The sequence below is a fragment of the Sceloporus undulatus genome, chromosome 3 (assembly GCF_019175285.1).
Source record: "Sceloporus undulatus isolate JIND9_A2432 ecotype Alabama chromosome 3, SceUnd_v1.1, whole genome shotgun sequence".
In the NCBI taxonomy this organism is placed as follows: domain Eukaryota; kingdom Metazoa; phylum Chordata; class Lepidosauria; order Squamata; family Phrynosomatidae; genus Sceloporus; species Sceloporus undulatus.
The window spans coordinates 77,264,471-77,281,793 of record NC_056524.1 but is presented as its reverse complement, the minus strand read 5'-3'; the positions used below and the strand labels follow the sequence as shown (position 1 = coordinate 77,281,793).

Sequence of the window (17,323 nt, the reverse complement as noted above, 5' to 3'; positions counted from 1 at the left end):
TCTATTTATGCTTTGCCTTCTGACTCACTGTATTTTTCATCAGCTCATCTGAATGTGAAAAATGAGTGTTGTTTGGAAAAGAATTTATTATAGTTAGAGACAACTATTGAGAGGGAAACAGTTGTTGATTTCCAGCCTTAGGGAGGCTTATGACAAAGCTGTAGGCTTATGTTATCTTCTGATCAAACAGGAAAGAGTCTTGTGGCACCTTTAAAATTTAACACATATAAGTTGGTAAGAGCTTTCACAAATTATAATCCACTTCCTCAGATACATATTAGATTTTCAGATATACATGCAGTGGTCTCTTCTGGTTTTGTTCATTTTATTTTTATGAGACATTTTATTCCCCTTTTTGTGGAACACAAAAAAAAAAAATCAGGAAAGCACAGATGTCAAACCCATTTCAAAAACTCTGAAAGAACGCTTATTTGTTCTTGCACTAAGCATGACAAAGTCTAAACCAATACAAGTTTGGTAACCCTTATCAGTTCCAAAATCCAAAAATGAGTGGCTGAAATAGTGACACCTTTACTTTCTGATGGTTCAATGAACACCAACTTTGTTTCATGCACCAAATTATTTTTAAAAATACTGTACATAAAATTACCTTCAGGCTATTTGTATAATGTGTATATGAAACATACATTAATTTCATGTTTAGACTTGGGTCCCATCTCCAAGGTATCTCATTATGTATATGCAAATATTCCAAAATCACACACACAACAAGTCTGGTCCCAAGCATTTTGGATAAGGGATATTCAATCTGCATGTGGAATATGTGCTAAATATATAGGGTTCAACCGTCTGGGACATTTTCCTGTTGAAACTGTTCAACAATGAATGGGAGCTCTTCAGTTCTCCATTAGTGATCTTATAGCAATCACACTTCAGTGAGGTAACTGCAAGTCAACTTCCTGGGGAATTTTGTCTAAAAATGCTTAACATCATGGGGATATATTGTGGATTTGTTTGAATAGAGAGGAATGACAACATACAAGCCAGCAAACAATCTTTTAATTTATATAAAAGGAAAAAAGTACAGCTAAGGCAGACTTTAATAAGAGTAAAAACAAAGTTTAGCTATTTTAAAATAAATACCAGCATAATGTCTAGTGCAAACTTGCTGTAGTGGCATTTTTTCAAGCTTCTACATTTCAGCATTATGTTTTTTCAAGTATATTTTAGAAACCTGAAGTACAATGATTAATAAAAGAGCTATTCTCAAGTAAGGTGACAAAGGTTTAGCAAATACAGTTGTCCCTCCAAATAGTGAGGAATCCGTTCCGGACACACAAATATGAAATTTCGCAAATATTCAAGGTGGCACCATTGGGTACAATAAGATTTGAATATTTCCCTCCCTCCTTGAGGCTGGGAATATTATGTTGCCAGCTGTCACAAGGCTGCACTGGCCAAGGAAAGGCCACGCAGCCAGGAAAATAGCCACGTGAGCCAGGGCAAAGCTGCACCGACCAGAAGAAGGTCTTGCCTCGGCAGATGTGGTCTTTTTCTGGCTGGCGCAGCCTTACTTCTACCGGCCATCTCAGCTGGAGCAAGGCCATGACGACTGGGGAAACAGCCGCGAAGGCCAGAGGAAACCTGCACCAACCGGAGCAAGGCCATGCCAGCTGTAAGGTAAGGGAGGGAGGGAAAGAGGAGCAGGCTTGCCATTCGTGAGTAATTGAAACTGCAAGTGGCAAGTCCACGGATAGGGAGGGACAACTGTAAACAAAAAGAGATTGCACCTTTCTCTATAGTTTCTGGTGAGAGACTTCACTAGTATGCACTTCTGAAAATTACATTTCTTTGATTCTCTCCTTCATGCAAATTCCATTGGCTTACCTCCAGCCATAATATGTTCTGCCTCAAGATTGTCAATTGCTGTTTCATTAAAAAGATGAAAACAGTTTATACCCAGAAACAAAGAAAAAAAAATCCAAATCCTGAGTATAATAAAACTTGGTATTCTAGCTCTCCTGCAGTAAATATGTATATTAGTTTCAGAAATACAATTATTATATTATCACTTTTTGACATATGCTCCCTATTTGGTTAAATATGCAACAATTTAATTACAAATTTTTTTTTAAACTCTGGTGCTTTAAGTATGATAATATTGTAGTAAATCAAAGCAAATCAATTGCACAAGATAAAACTTATTACCAATCTTAATGGTTACAAAGGGGCAAAATATGGTGACAAAAATAACTGCAAAGTGATGCAGTTTTTGTATGAACTTTGAAAAAAATAAGACTGTGAAATCTACGGTAAATACACTTGTATTGTGTCTTTGGGCCAGAACAGATGGCCCGTTAAAGCCTCTGTCAGGGTGTATTTATACACCACATGCTCCAAAATCACTTTGAAGCTGCCTGGAAGTTGGGTGGCTGCCCAGATGTGGGTGGCTTAAAGACACTGCAGTGGCATGGCGTTTACATGCCGCACGCCCCCAGAGTGTCTAGATGTGGGCTTCGGGCCCCTTTCCCGGCCCAAAAGGAGCGGATGTTTTCTATTGCTTTTTGGGCCACATTCAAGGCAGATTGGAGACACAACATGTGTTTGGTGCAGTCCCAATCTGTCTTCAGTGGGGGCAGTTTCAAGCTGCCCCTTCTTGCTGGTCTGTTCCAGCCCTCTGAGTACCTTTTCAAGTTAGTGGGATTACCAACTTGACTATACTGTAATTTTATATTTTTTTCTCCCTATGTCTTGGGAGAATATTTACTGCTTCTACTATGCATGCTTACTAAAAAAAAAACACCTGTTAACATTCAGCACAATTTACTATTGCATACCCAAGTAACTGTAGCTTGTAGACTGTACAGTCACTCCTCCATAGAATCTTTATCCATGGATTCAAGCATCCATGGATTGAAAATGTTCAAAAAAAGCATACATTCTAAACAGCAAACCTTGGTTTTGCCATTTTATATCTTACTATAACATTGTATGTAATGGGGCTTGAGCATCCATGGATTTTGGTATCCATAGGGGGTTCTAGTACCAAACTCCAGTGGATAACAAGGGCCAACTGTATTTTAACTAACAGTATATACTGAAACCTTCAGGTATAAATGTGTATTCCTGCATGTCATGGGGATGGACTGGATGGACCTTGAGATCTCTCCCAGTTATATGATTCTATGAAATGACAAGTATATATAATCTATTGTTGCTGTGTGCCCTGAAGTCATTTCTGACTTACGGCAACCCGAAGGCGAACCTATCACAAGGTTTTCTTGGCAAGATTTGTTCAAAGGGGTATTGCCTTTACCTTCCTCTGAGGCTGAGAATCTGTGACTTGCCCAAGATCATCCAATAGGTTTCCATGGCCATGCAGGGATTTGAAGGCACAACTCAGCTTAATCAAAGACTGGCTCTTAGTCAGAAATGCTTACCTTGTAGATATCTAACCGTTATTAGGCAAAATTTTCTAAACGTTTATACCCTAATCCTGAAAGTCTGGGTGCATGCATCTGCGTGAAGGGAACCACAGTATTATGAAAGTGTGGTTTGTGATTTTACACTGATACAGTATCCATTACCATGTATGTTTTAGTGCACCACATTTTAAGGTTGAGCTGCCAATCACTGAACCAAAAGTTACACATCGAGTTCATTTAATTTGGTTAATATAATCTTCATAATTATTCCAATATACAAAATTAAGCACTACTAGCAACCACCCTATTCCAGCATAACAACATGCACTTGCAGAATATGTGTGCACTGTATGAGAAAAATAAATACTCTGGCATCTAGATACATTGTTCCCATAAAGAAGAAAACATTCTAAAAACTTTTTCAGTTTTCTGCTTGATATAATATGCTATAAGAACTATTAAATAAGCTTCTAAACTGTTTCAAATAATTAGTTTTCCAACTGGTGGTCAGCAGATTCACATAATTTAGTATGCTGAGGATCACTGAAGCCCATCCATGTTGGGATATGCTTCAGGGTGTTTAATCAGATCAGAGGAGGCACAACTGAATGCCGCAGCTGACTCTCACCATCAACCAGCACCAACTAGGTGTGTATCTTAGAAGAACAAACAACACTCCCTTGTAACCCCAAATTCTAGGGAGAAAGATCAAGCTTATCTGCCATTATCTTGAGGAACTGCTGACACACTACCAAAGAACCTAACAGTTCTATAACATACATACAGTACGTTCCACTGTTTTAAAGCATCAGCTTTTGGTTATTCAATACAAAATGCCTCACCAGCTGCTCATATATTATAAAGAACCTATTGTTCCCCTTACTTATTAATTTTCTCTTCATCCCCGTATGAAGTGTTTATGTGTCTATTTATTTAACTGCTATATCATCCCTTCCAGTTCAAGAGATGAAAAAAGAGGCCTCCAGATCAAAATGGATATATGAAAGTGTAACAATTGCTCTTTAGCAAGCTGCAGCTGGATAAACTGAAAGATTAGGCTCTGCTATAATACATACACCCTATGCAGAAACTTTTGAAAAGTACATTTCTTCCCCCTTTTGAGTCTAGTTGATAACTATGATATCTAATCATTCTTAAAGTGTCCTCTGAGTATAGATGAACTTAAAGGCTTTGGCGTAACTCAGTGCAGCTTCTCCAGTCTGCTACAGGATAATGGCTACAGCAAAAACATTGACAACACAGTTCATGGTTCGGTTTTCCCATCTGACAGTGCAGGCACCTGTAAAAGATTTAAAAGGAAAGAATGGGCAGGCATTCTTTTAATCCTTATCATCATCATCATCACCACCACCACCACCACCACCACACTTTATAAAGCTTATGTACAGCGCTGTAAATTTACACAGTACTGTACATACAATCAATTAAAATAGTTAAAATAAACCTGCCTATGGCGTACATTCTACAAAAATAATTAAACGTAATACATATTAAAGAGGTGATGAACCATGCTTGTGGGGGAAGGAGGTTCCAGGAGTGAGGGGCAGCAAGTGAAAAGGGGTGGATCTGGAACGGAGCAGTGAAAATCCAAGGCTGAGACAGCAGACTTTGAGTACCAGAACGGAGGGCATGAGTGGAAAGGTAAGGAGAAAGAAGCTCTGATAAATAAGGAGAGGCCAACCCATGCAGGGCTTTAAAAAGTCATCAACCGAAGTTTATAATGAATACGGAAAGGGAGGGGGAGCCAATGGAGGGATGGCAATAAAGGAGAAATGTGATTGAAGCGGTGAGCAGACATGATAATGTGTGCAGCTGAATACTGGACAGAAATTAAAGGACGAAAGTGAGGAAGAGGAAGCCCCACCAGAAGGAGCTTAAAAAATCCAGTCGCAAGACCACAAGGGCATGGACCAGAATCTTGGCAGTAGAGACTGAAATAAATAGTCGGATTTTAGCAATATTATAGAGAAAGAATCTGCATGCCTTGGCTATGGCCTGAATCTGGGGGATACACAACAAAGAAGAATAAAAAATGAAACCAAGATTGAGGGCTTTCTGCACAGGCCCAATAGAGATATCGTCAACAAGAATAGAAAAGGAATATTGCATGGTAGGCTTCAGTGAAAAAACAAGAAGCTTGGTATCTGCAGGGTATCTTGGTATCAGCTGGCCCTTGGTATCAGCCCTTGGTATTTGCAGGGGATCCATTCCGAACCCCCCCCCCCAAGATACCAAAATCCATGGATACTCAGGTCCCATTGTTACCAATGGTGGCGCAGCCATGTGGCCACACCACCATTAGGAACAACAGGGCTTCTAACCTGCCTTCCAGCCAAGGCTCAGAAGGCCAGAGAAGCACTCCTTGCCGGAACACAAAAAGTTAACTCAGGGTCCACCAGACTGCCTCTGCCCCACTATTCCACATACTTGTCAGCCACTGGTCGGAGGGAGCCATCAATCACCTGACGAGGAGGACCCGGTGATTGATGGCTCCCTCCAACCAATGGCTGATGAATGTGGAAGAGGCGGGGCGAAGGCAGTCTGGCGGACCCTGCGTTAACTTTTTGTGTTCCAGCGTGGCTTCTCTGGCCTTCTGAGCCCTCGGTATATAACAAGTATATAACAAGCATGTAGAATAAATATAAATACCAATAGCCTGCTGGAATTTTATTCAGGTCTGCATTTCTGTACTTACTTAACTTTGTTCACTGGTAGTCTAAATAGGCTATTACTATTTACTTATTTTATGTCTGTCTGTAATATTTCATATTAACTGTGCAAAAGATGTGGGCTACAATCTGATGTATACTGCCTGTTGCTGCATACTTTTAAGTAGTGTCTCATTTATGGTGACTCTAAGGCAGGCCTGCACAACATATGGCCCATGGGCTGCACACGGCTTGCCAAAGGATTTTGGGCAATGGATGTTGTGGCTGTAGTCAAGACTGCACCCTTGCAACACCGACCCTGGTAGCCATTTTCTTCCCTCCTTCACTCCCTCCCTCTGCCCACCCCGTGTCCCTCCTCTTCCTCAGGCACCCCCCCCCCGTGCCTTCGGAGTCCCATAGGGCAGAAACCCCACAGGATTCCAAAGGCTGGGGGAGAGCGGAGCCCTCAGAGCCCCATGGAGCAGAAGCCCTATGAGACTCTATGGCATTGCGGCCCACTGAGGTTAATGGGGATCTGGTATGTGCCTTCAAGCTTTTTCTAATTTATGGTGACCCTATCATGGAGTTCTCTTGGCAAGTGTTGTTCAGAGAGGCATTGCTTTTTGTTTCCTCTGATGCTCAGAGAGTGTGACTTACCAAAGGTCACCCAGTGAGCCGAGAGGGAATTGAAACCCTGGTTTCCAATTTTTAAACTTTTACACGACTTTGACTTTCCTATTGGGACTTTCTTGTTGTTGTTGCGTGCCTTCAAGTTATCTCTGACTTACGGCAACACTAAAGTGAATCTATCACAGGGGTTTCTTGGCAGGATTTGTTCAGAAGTGGTTTTGCCAGTGCCTCCCTCTGAAGCTGAGATTATATGACTTGCCCAAGAGCACTCAGTGGGTTTCCGTGGCCAAGCAGGGATTCAAACCCTGGTTTCCAGGAATCATAGTCCAATGCTCAAACCATTACACCACACTGGCTCTTTCTTGAAGCATTCTTGGTGGTGGTGGTGATGGTGCGTGCCTTCAAGTCGTTTCTGACTTATAGTGACCATCAGGTAACTTATCATGGAGTTTTCATGGCCAGATTTGTTCAGAGGTTTGCCAATACTTTTCCCTGAGGCTAGAAGCATGTGACTTGCCCAAGGTAACCCAGTGGGTTTTATGGTGGAGCAGGGAATCGAACCCTGGTCTCCAGAGCATAGTCCAATGCTCAAATCAATATGCCACTCTGGCTTACTCCATAAGAAAATAGAATAAAGTTGGAGTGGGGCAATCCCCTGCTATTCATTTTCCCTCTCCCACACTCTGAAGGCCTGAGAGTGGGAGGCAGCAAAGCCTCTGGAATCCCATCAGGCAGCAGCTATGTGGGACTGTGAAAGCCAGGGGAGGGGCTGTTGAAGGCACCTTTGAGACTAACTGAAAGTTCATGTATCTGAGGAAGTGCCCTCAAATCTACAAAAGCTCATGCTACCAGCTTCTTTCTTTCAGTCTGCATCTACACTGTAGACCTCAATGCTTGCCCCTCGAGGTTCCTTTGCTACTTGGCTTTCTCCTGGAAAAGAGCTGGGCGGCAGCAGCAGAGGAAAGGTGAACACACACCCCTCAAGTGAAAAGTTGGAAAGTGAGCCACTTTCCAACCACAACCCAAAGAAGTTTAGCCTTTTTAAATTTTGGCCCTTATCTACTGCCAAGTTGTGCAGGCCTGCTAAGGTAAGCCTACCACACAAAGCATTTTTTGTCTTTGTGTTAATGACTGCTACCATGCAGGTACTTGGGAGTACACCAAAACGCTTTGTTTTATTTCTAGGCTTGTCTAAATTGTTGTTTTACCTTTTCCTATTTGTATGATGCCTTGAATTCGACTTTATCATAGAAAAGAATGATGGGGGGGGGGAAGGAAACTCCACTACTAATGCTGAAATCTCTATACATAATCGAGTACTGTATTATGATCACACAAAACGAGTACTAGTCTCATTATATTAAATGATGCCAGTTTTAAATATGCAATTTACTGAGCACAAATGTAAACCACCACAATGATGGAAACAGTTCCATTTGGATTTGGTGCTGGGACTAGTACATCTTTTTGTAGAACTTGTACACACAGTCAGTTAGTCAGAGAGAAAAGAATTCTGTCTTGTTACAATAAGCTATTCTTCTCTTTCAGTTCTCCAACTGTGGATTTGGAACAGTCATGCTGAGAAGTGTAGTGTCATAGAGAAGAGTTGAGTACTTCGAACAGTTTCTGCCCTCATGAACTAGCACTACCTATCCAGGTGAACAGCCTCTTATCCTTCACTGTAACTTAGAACTAAATGGATTTCACAAAGAGAAAAGTACTTTTTTCTAAGCTTAGCTATCAAAAATGATTCTATATCCAATTGAAACTCTTCTGAAAAAACTGCCCTTGACTTTTTGTCAAATAATTTTCTCCCTGCATACCACAAAGGAGTATCACACCTCTTCTATACTCTTTTGCAGTATAAAACTGCAGCGCTATGTACACTTAACTTGAGAATGTGCCTCTCTAAACAAAATGAGGCTTATTTCTCAGCAAACGTTGAACATAACAGAACATGCTACTGCCTGTCACTATCAAGAACCTTCTCCAAAAACTCATCAGAATTGAATTGTACTGCACTTACAACGGCAGCATATGATAATTGCTCAAAAAACCATCGTGCATGTGTTTTACGTGGGTGTCATTAATCCAATACTTAGGTGCATGTTGAACTACCATAAAAATCAATTTTTGTTATTATTAATTCCTTACCTTCAAAACAAGTGCAAATTTAAAATATCTATGAGGTGTGCTTTTGAGCTCTGTGGGACACACCAGGCACCCTGTATCAGAACCACTAATCTAACCCATAACCATAAAGCCAATGAGATCAAGTAATACTGGTTGAGTATCCTTTATCTGGAATTCTGAAATGTGAAATACTCCAAAATCCAAAATTTTCCACATATCTGGCTGAGAGAGAGACACCTCTGCTTTCTGATAGTTCAGTGAACATAATCCTTGTTTCATGCACAAAGTAATTAAAAATATTGTGTATAAAACTGCCCTCAGACTATGTGTGTAAGTCATATATAAATAAATGAATGAATATGATGTTTAGGTCAGGTCCCATCCCCATCTTTCTGTATATGCAAATATTCCAAAATCAAAAAGAATCCCAAATACTATTGGTCCTAAACATTTCAGATCAGGGATACTCAGTCTGTAACACCAGAAAACTCTCTCAGGGTAACACTATGTTGGCAATCAAGAAAATAACTGAACAAATAAGTAAGTAGTCTTTTGTGGATTTTTCAGGCCATGAGGCCATCTTCTAAAAGAATTTATTCCTGACGTTTTGCCAGCAGCTGGCAAAACATCAAGCATAAACTCTTCCAGAACACGATCTCATAGCCTGAAAAACCCACAAAAAACTATGGATGCTGGCCGTGAAATGCTTTGACTTCACATTAAATAAGTAAGTCTTCAGCTGATAGCAGAAAAACCCTTCTGTACTGGGAGCCCACCTGATTTCATCAGGGAGAGCAGATGGTGCCATAACAGAGAAGGGTCCAGGCAACTCCACAGTCTCCAGTCCATCCATTGGTGCCCTCCAAATTGGGCACCAAAAAGCTGCTCCTTTTTGTGCCAGTTTTTTCAGGTTTGAGTGCTCCTGGCACTCTCCCTATGCGGCTTCCGACTGCTTTCGGGGTGTGTGTCATGTGCACTACAGTACAGTAAGGTATCCTTACCCCATAGCACAAAGGCCAAAGTAACGTAAATGGAAGAAGGTAGTATGTCAGAAAAGCTGGTCCTTGGCTGCTTTCAAGACTATCAGATGCAAATTGTCTTGGTATCTAACCGGTAGTAAGTGCAGGTCTTTCACCATTGCGGTTGTATATGTAGGATTGCTGCTCTGTGTTTTCAGGTTGTTTCTGACTTATGTCAACTCTAAGGCAAGCCTAACAAGGGGTTTTCCGGGCAATATTTGTCCAGAGGGGATTTGCCATTGCTATTATCTGAAGTTGAGACAGTGTGATTTGCTCAAGGTCACCCAGTGGGTTTCTATGGCCGAGTGGGTGATCATACCGTGGTCTCCATAGTCCAACACTCCCAACATGGGGCTCATGCATAGGATAGAGAACCCCTAATAAGTACTCAAGCTGCAGCATTGTCAGGAGTTATAATCTCTGAATCAGGCCTGAAGGTAGCCCTATATGAAGTACACTACAAAGTAGTCCAGCCCTGATGTTACCTCAATTTCTTCTATTCCCAGCTTTTGTCCCTTGTATCTGCTTTTAATTTCCAAAATAGAAGTCTGAGGATACATACATCATATATATGTAATATATTCTTTAGGCCAAATTATCCTGATTTCAGGCACCATTAATTGCATCCTGATTGCCAAGTAAAACAGACTTTGAATGTCTACACAATGTTTTGCAAAAATCATTTTTATAATGAAAAAAACCCCACACTTTAATTCCATGGGTGGGCACTTACCATCAGTTGTAGTATCCCAAAAACATGAGCTTGCTGTATGCAGACCAGCTCCACACTTCTGCATCACTGCACAGGTCACTAAAGAATGAAAGTGCAACTAGTGTTCATTAATGAAGGAAGAAGCGGATAAATCACTCATACCTACACACTTTTCTAATAAAGGTTTTGCAGAACTGTCTAGTAACTGGAAAGAGACAGATAAGCCACAGTCTGGATCCTCCCTTTGACAGAATATTCTGAAGAAAGGACACCTCCTCCCAGCAGCTGCTTCTATTGAATTATGTCAAAATGTTCAGGCTGTAAACACCACCACCACCATCATCATCATCATCATCATCATCATCATCATCATCATCATCATCCTCCTACTACTACTACTAAAACATTAACTTACAAAACTTAAAAAATGGAATTCAACATTATTTGAAATATACAGCATACCACTTCATACACTGCAACTGCTTAATTAAAATTCAAAGCCTGCCTAAATAAAGATGTCTTCACCTGCCGGTAGAAAAACAAGAGGCCTAAACAGACCTCTTTAACTTTAATTTTTTCCATTAAAAGAAAAAGAGGGTGAATGTGGTTTTTAGCATCCCAGAGATTCTAGGCTGGGTTGGCAAGCTTCCAGGTGCCTGGATACCAAGCATGCTTCCCTTGGATCTCAGAGGGTTGCTCCCTCCAGAGAAAATATGTTTGACTTTAAAAGGAAGTGCAGTGGCCAATTTTGCTATGTTTTTGTATTCCCAGAGTTGTTGTAGGCCTACAAAGGTAATTTTATTTAATACCAAAATAACTACCACTTTCAGTTACGAAAAGTAATAGTACTGTATTGATAAAATTAGGGCCCAGACAGACAGGCCAAAATAAGGCTGCTTCAGGCCACTTTGGAGGTATGCTGTTTAAATGACATACACATATTAAGAGGCCAGAAGCTCTGCTAAAGCTGTGCTCTTGTCCTTTGGACTGGAGTGTGGCTTTGGTGTGGCTTCTGGCCTCTTAGGACACATGCATTATTTAAGTAGCATACCTCCAAAGTGACCTGAAGCAGCTTTATTTTGGCCTGTCCACGCCCTTAGTTAAGCTTCTTTCAACTTCCACATGCCCCTTCTGCCGCCCCTACAATCTCCTTGAAGTGTAAATAAGAGTTTGACATCCAGGTCATAAGTCTATTGCTTGGACTCCCCTTGATTTAAACTGAATTTATTTCCGGATTTTTCAAAGTTATTCTATCAGGTGCTAAAGAATACCCATTAGAAACGACCAGAAACTGACATTTAAAACGCATGCTTCAGGAGAAAAAAAAAGAATCCACTGTATTCCATTTTAGTACAGAAAAAAAAAAAAAAAAAACAGTTCAGAGCAAAGGTTTTTTTCTGTGCTGTAAGGCAGAACCAATATGTTTTATTATCTAGTACTTACATTATATCATGTAAAGAAAGCCTGGCAATAATTTATCCCATCTCTTACATTCAAATTCAACCAAAAATAACAATAGAATTGATAGGTATGTTTATTCTTACCAATGTACTTGTACGTTTTCCCCAGTTTTACCAGATGTGATAAAGACTGTTCTACAATAGCTGCAGTCCACTGATTGACGCTGTCGTGATTGTAATCTGCCTTGCCCAGGACACCTTCTATGCACTGAAAATGAGGGGGAGGGATTAAAAAAGTCAATTAACAAATGTATGAAAATTTAAATAAAGAACTGTTAATTAAGAAGCATTCTAATTCAGCGCTGGAATGGTTTGCAAGCCAACTGGATGTCAGAGACACATTCTCATTTGTCTATCTTTCTAGCTTGGAGCTCTAAAATTGGGAGATATAATTCAGTAACTTTGAACTTTCTACACAGTTCGCACCTCAGCAGTAAAAATTAACTAGCAAATGGAAAACGAGACTGTAGAACAGAATCAAAAGACAATATGAGTTAGTTGTCACAATACAACTAAAGTGTCCAACTTCTGTGGATATGCTGTTGTTAATGCTACAATTCTAAGTTGTTTCTACAATGATATTCAGACAGGGTGATCCTATTGTCTCAGTATGCTGGGCAGCTGGTCTGCAAAGGCTAGTGCCACACAATGAGCTTTCAATCCTATGCTTAAACAGCTGCAGGGGGAAAAAATCCTATTAACTTCAAAGAGGCTTAACTAGCTGGACTGTGCAGGACTGTAGCCTCAGCCTCCATTTAAACTGTAGTTTCCAGAGCTTGATTCTAGAACATTTGATTTTGTTTAGCATTACAGGAGTATTAAGGGTGCTTCCCAATGCTAGCTGTAGCACAAGCAGTTGAAAGGAATGATTCTGGTATCACATATTTTCTTCCTCTATGGCTGAGTGCACACTGCAGGAATAATCTAGTTTGACACAGCTTTAACTGCAATAGCTCAATGCTATGGAATTCTGGGAAGTGAAGTTTGTTGTGGCACCACAGGTCTCTGACAGAGAAAGCTAAATGTATCACAAAACTGCAATTCCTAGAATTCTATAGCACTGAGCCATGGCAGTTAAAATGGTGTCAAACTGGATTGTTTCTGCAGTGCAGATGCAGTCTCTCTCTCTCTCTCTCTCTCTCTCTCTCTCTCTCTCTCTGTGTGTGTGTGTGTGTGTGTCTACTCACAGTAGTTAGAAGAATGACAGAAATATAGTATAGAATCATAGTGTTGAAAGAGACCACAGGGGGCATCCAGTCTAACCTTCTGCCAAGCAGTGATAAGGAGATACGGGACAACTACAAATGGATGACAATTTTGTTTGGATCCTCTTAGAAAATTCCATGAATATGGCAGTTAATTACACCATGTTAGTCTTGCCTGGAAATAGGTTTCTGTTCAGTGTTGTTCATCTGTGAACAGAAGGCATCACAGTTCAAAGGAACCTCTTTGAAGTCTTTTCAGCAGTATATTCCATTAATTTCAGTGAGACCTATTTCCAGGTAACTGAATACAAGACTACTGCCAAAGTTTTTCAGGGGTACAGGAGGCCCTTGGTATCCAATGGGCTTTGGTCCAGAAAGCCCCCCCCCCCCCCCGACCCATGAATACCAAAATCCATGGATGCTCAAGCCCCAGTAAATACAATGGCAAAATGACATGGTGCCCCTTATATAAAATGATTAAAATCAATGTTTGCTTTTTGGTATTTATATATTTTAAAATATTTCCAAACCATGGATGCTTGAATCTCTGGACAAAGAATCCATGGATATGGAGGGCTGACTGTATTTTAAATATGGAAACACAAAATAGCTAAGAAATGCATTCTGTCAGCAAAATAGATAAAATTTACACAAAAAAACCATAAATATGCTAAAAGAAATAACTTACATCTTTAATAACATTGTGAGCTTCTTCAGTGTTAAAGGTCATCTGAAATAATAACAATATTAAAAATTAACAGTTCTTTATTCAAACATTTGATATCAACTATCATTAAATTTGATTCCAGAACAATATATAAAATAAAACTGAACCAAGAGACCTAAAGATATATATCTATATCTATATCTATATCTATAGATAGATAGATAGATATAGAAGAACACCAGATGCCAAATAAAACCACATTCTCCAAATGCATCAAGAATCTACTATTTTTGATTGCACTCTAAACATCATACATTGGACTCCAGGGCATACATCCAACATAACACATTGCATTCTCCTAGTGAACACCCAAGGTTTGTGAGTTTTGTAGCATTATATCAACAACAACAACAACAACAACAAAAGGGCCAAGAGGACAGGCAGGTTTAAGGAGCAGATGGAGGCTTCCCTGCAATTCACAGTGCCAGTCCAAGAGAGTAAAATTGAGCACCTTAAAATAGAAATTAAGTTCAGTTTATATATATATATATATATATATGCGCAACAGAATCAAATAGGTAGTTCTCCCTTCATCTTTAGCAAATATGTGTGCATGAGGAGGGCGTTGTGTGTTTGAAAAGCCACCACACTGAAGATTTATCCTTCACAGAAATACAGAACTAGCCCATACAAATCAGGCCATTAATTCCTCAGGCAGTGCGTACACCCATGAAAAACCCATTCAGGTGTATATAGGATGGCAGCCTAAGGTCCAAAACACAAAATGCAGAAATAATACAGTTTGAGACTGCTTTAACTGCCCTGGCTCAATGCTAGGGAATTCTGGGAACTGTAGTTTTGGGAAACATTTAGCCTTTTCTGTCAGAAAGTTCTGGTGCCACCACAAAATATAATTCCCAGGATCCCATAGCACTGATCCATGACAGAAGTGGCACTAACCTGGATTATTTTTGCAGTGCGGATGCAAGCTAAGTGCTACTCTTTCTGCAGCGGAGAGCTTTACCATATTTATACTGCACACATAAAGCAGCAATACTAAGCAAACAACGGCAGTCCCTTTGTATCAGATACAAAAAGATCGCCTTCCTGCCTGGCTGGGAAGCACCTTTGCAAAGCCTTTGCTATCCCCACAAAGACTATTATTATTAAAGCAACATGACAGCATTCTGGGAGGGTTTTTAAAGAGAGAAAGGCTCAGGGCTATGAGCCCTCCCTCACACACAAGAGCGACCCAGATGTCCTCACTGCCAAGGAGGGCAAGGCAGCACAAAATGTAGGGCCTTCAATAGAAATGTAGGACATTACAAAAGCTAAAAAAACACCGGTATAAATACAAATGCATGCTTCTTAGTCATGCTCAAAATGGAAGATGTTTTGGAATCTCTCCTGGACAGAAGGAGGTTGGGATATAGGAGAGCCTGTCCTGGAAAAGGAGGAGGTGCCGGGTCACCCTGGTGCTGCTGCTGCTGCTGCTGCTGCTGCTAGTACCTCGTCGTTGTGGGGATGAAACTCCTCCATGTCCCTTGGGCAGCTGCAGACACCGGGGGCCTGGTCCCTCGCCCTGGGCCTCTTCCTGCATCTGACACATATAGGGCTCCTCCTTCGCTGGCTCCAGGAAGAAGGAGGAGGAGGAAGAAGAAGAAGAAGAAGAGGGAGCCTCCATTTTGGGAGCTCCCTCTGCTGGCTCAAAGGCCCAAAGCAGACATGATCCACTTTGACATCACTTGTAAGTCTGAGGCAGGCAGCAGATGAGGAATCTGTACTCAGGACAAGAGGCTACTGTCAGAACAGAACATGGAGAAACAGAATGGTTCCCAACTGGCAAAGGAGTCAGACAAAGATGCATCTTGTCACCCTACTTGTTCAACTTGTATGCAGAACATATTGTAAGAAAAGCAGGCTTGGACACAGAAGAAGGAGGAATGAAAATAGGAGGAAGGTATAGCAACAATCTAAGATGACACCATACTGCTAGCTGAAAACATCACAGACTTGGAACAACTACTAAGGAAGATCAAGGAGGAAAGTGCAAAGGCAGGCTTAATGTTGAACATAAAGGAAACAAAAATAATGACCACCAATGACCTTCAGAAGTTCAATGAAGAAATAGAAATAGTAAAAGAATTCCCATACCTGGGATCAAATATTGATAGAAATGGGGACTGCGGTCAGGAAATAAGAAGAAGATTAAGAATGGGGAGGGCAGCTATGAGAGAACTAGAAAATATCCTAAAATATAAAGACATACAAAATGAGCACGGAAGTTAGAATCATCCAAGCCATTGCTTTACCTATTACCATGTATGGATGTGAGAGACGGACAGTTTAGAAAGATGATAGGAGGAGATGTGGTGCTGGAGAAGAGTGCTGAGGATCTCATGGACAGCCAAAAGGACAAACAAATGGCTCCTAGAGCAGTTCAAGCCAGAAACCTCCCTGGAAGCCAAGATGACCAAACCGAGGCTGTCATATTTCGGACGCATCATGAGAAGGAAGGACTCACTGGAAAAGACAATAATGCTGGGAGAGGTGAAGAGAAGTAGGAATAGAGGAGGCCACATGCCAGATGGATGGACCCTATTAAGGAGGCCAGAGGTTTTATGGGGTTGAAGGAATTAAGCAGAGCAGTGGAGGGCAGAGGGTCTTGAAGATGTCTCATTCATACGGTCACCATGAGTTGAGATTGACTCAAGTCAAAGTTCAGTGAGGCTTAAGAGTTCTCTGGCTGAATATTCCACATGCCCCTTCCTAAACTACAAATCCCAGAATGCAACAGGAGGCTGCCACAACATTTAAACTGACCCAGCCCCGTTTTAAGAGTGTAAAGCAATAAGGTCGTACAGTACTCGCTCTGTCTGTACAAATTCACACTGTATAGGCTTCATTCTCACCAAGTTATAAACTGGTTTACTAATAACACAGAACTCTCCAAATATTCCCAAAGGTTATGCGTTGAATTTATAAGCCGTCTGATCTGGCAATCATGCAAAAGCTAACTAAGCAAGACTGTACCTGAAAATACCTTTTAAAAATGGAATTAAACAGTGATCTATAACCATAATAGTAACAAGTGTCCCCAAGGGTTGTGCCCCCTTCAAGTTGTTTCTGATTTATGGCGACCCTATCACAGGTGAATTTATAAGCCATGTGATCTGGCAATCATACAAAAGCAAGACAGTACCAGAAAATACTATTTTTCATGGAATTAAACATTGATCTATAACCAGAATAATATATTACTACAGCATGGTGTAGTGGTTTTAGTGTTGGACTATGACTCTGGAGAGCAGGATTCAAATTGCAGCACAACCATGTAAACCCATGGGTGATCTTGGGTAGGTCACACTGTCTCAGCCTCAGGGGAAGACAATGGCAAAACCTCCTCTGAACAATTCTTGCCAATAAAACCCTGTGATAGGGT

General features: G+C 40.8%; 1 protein-coding gene across 1 annotated transcript; it reads right to left on the bottom strand.

The window, feature by feature from the left end:
• Positions 1 to 3,247: 3,247 nt before the first annotated feature.
• Positions 3,248 to 15,504, bottom strand: DYNLT3 (dynein light chain Tctex-type 3). Its single transcript, XM_042456030.1, has 5 exons — positions 15,391 to 15,504; positions 13,903 to 13,944; positions 12,094 to 12,217; positions 10,571 to 10,648; positions 3,248 to 4,686 (listed from the first exon to the last, which is right to left on the bottom strand). The coding sequence occupies exons 1-5, from the start codon at positions 15,418 to 15,420 to the stop codon at positions 4,610 to 4,612; spliced, it is 351 nt and encodes a 116-aa protein (XP_042311964.1). The 5' UTR covers positions 15,421 to 15,504; the 3' UTR covers positions 3,248 to 4,609.
• Between the last annotated feature and the right edge of the window lie 1,819 nt (positions 15,505 to 17,323).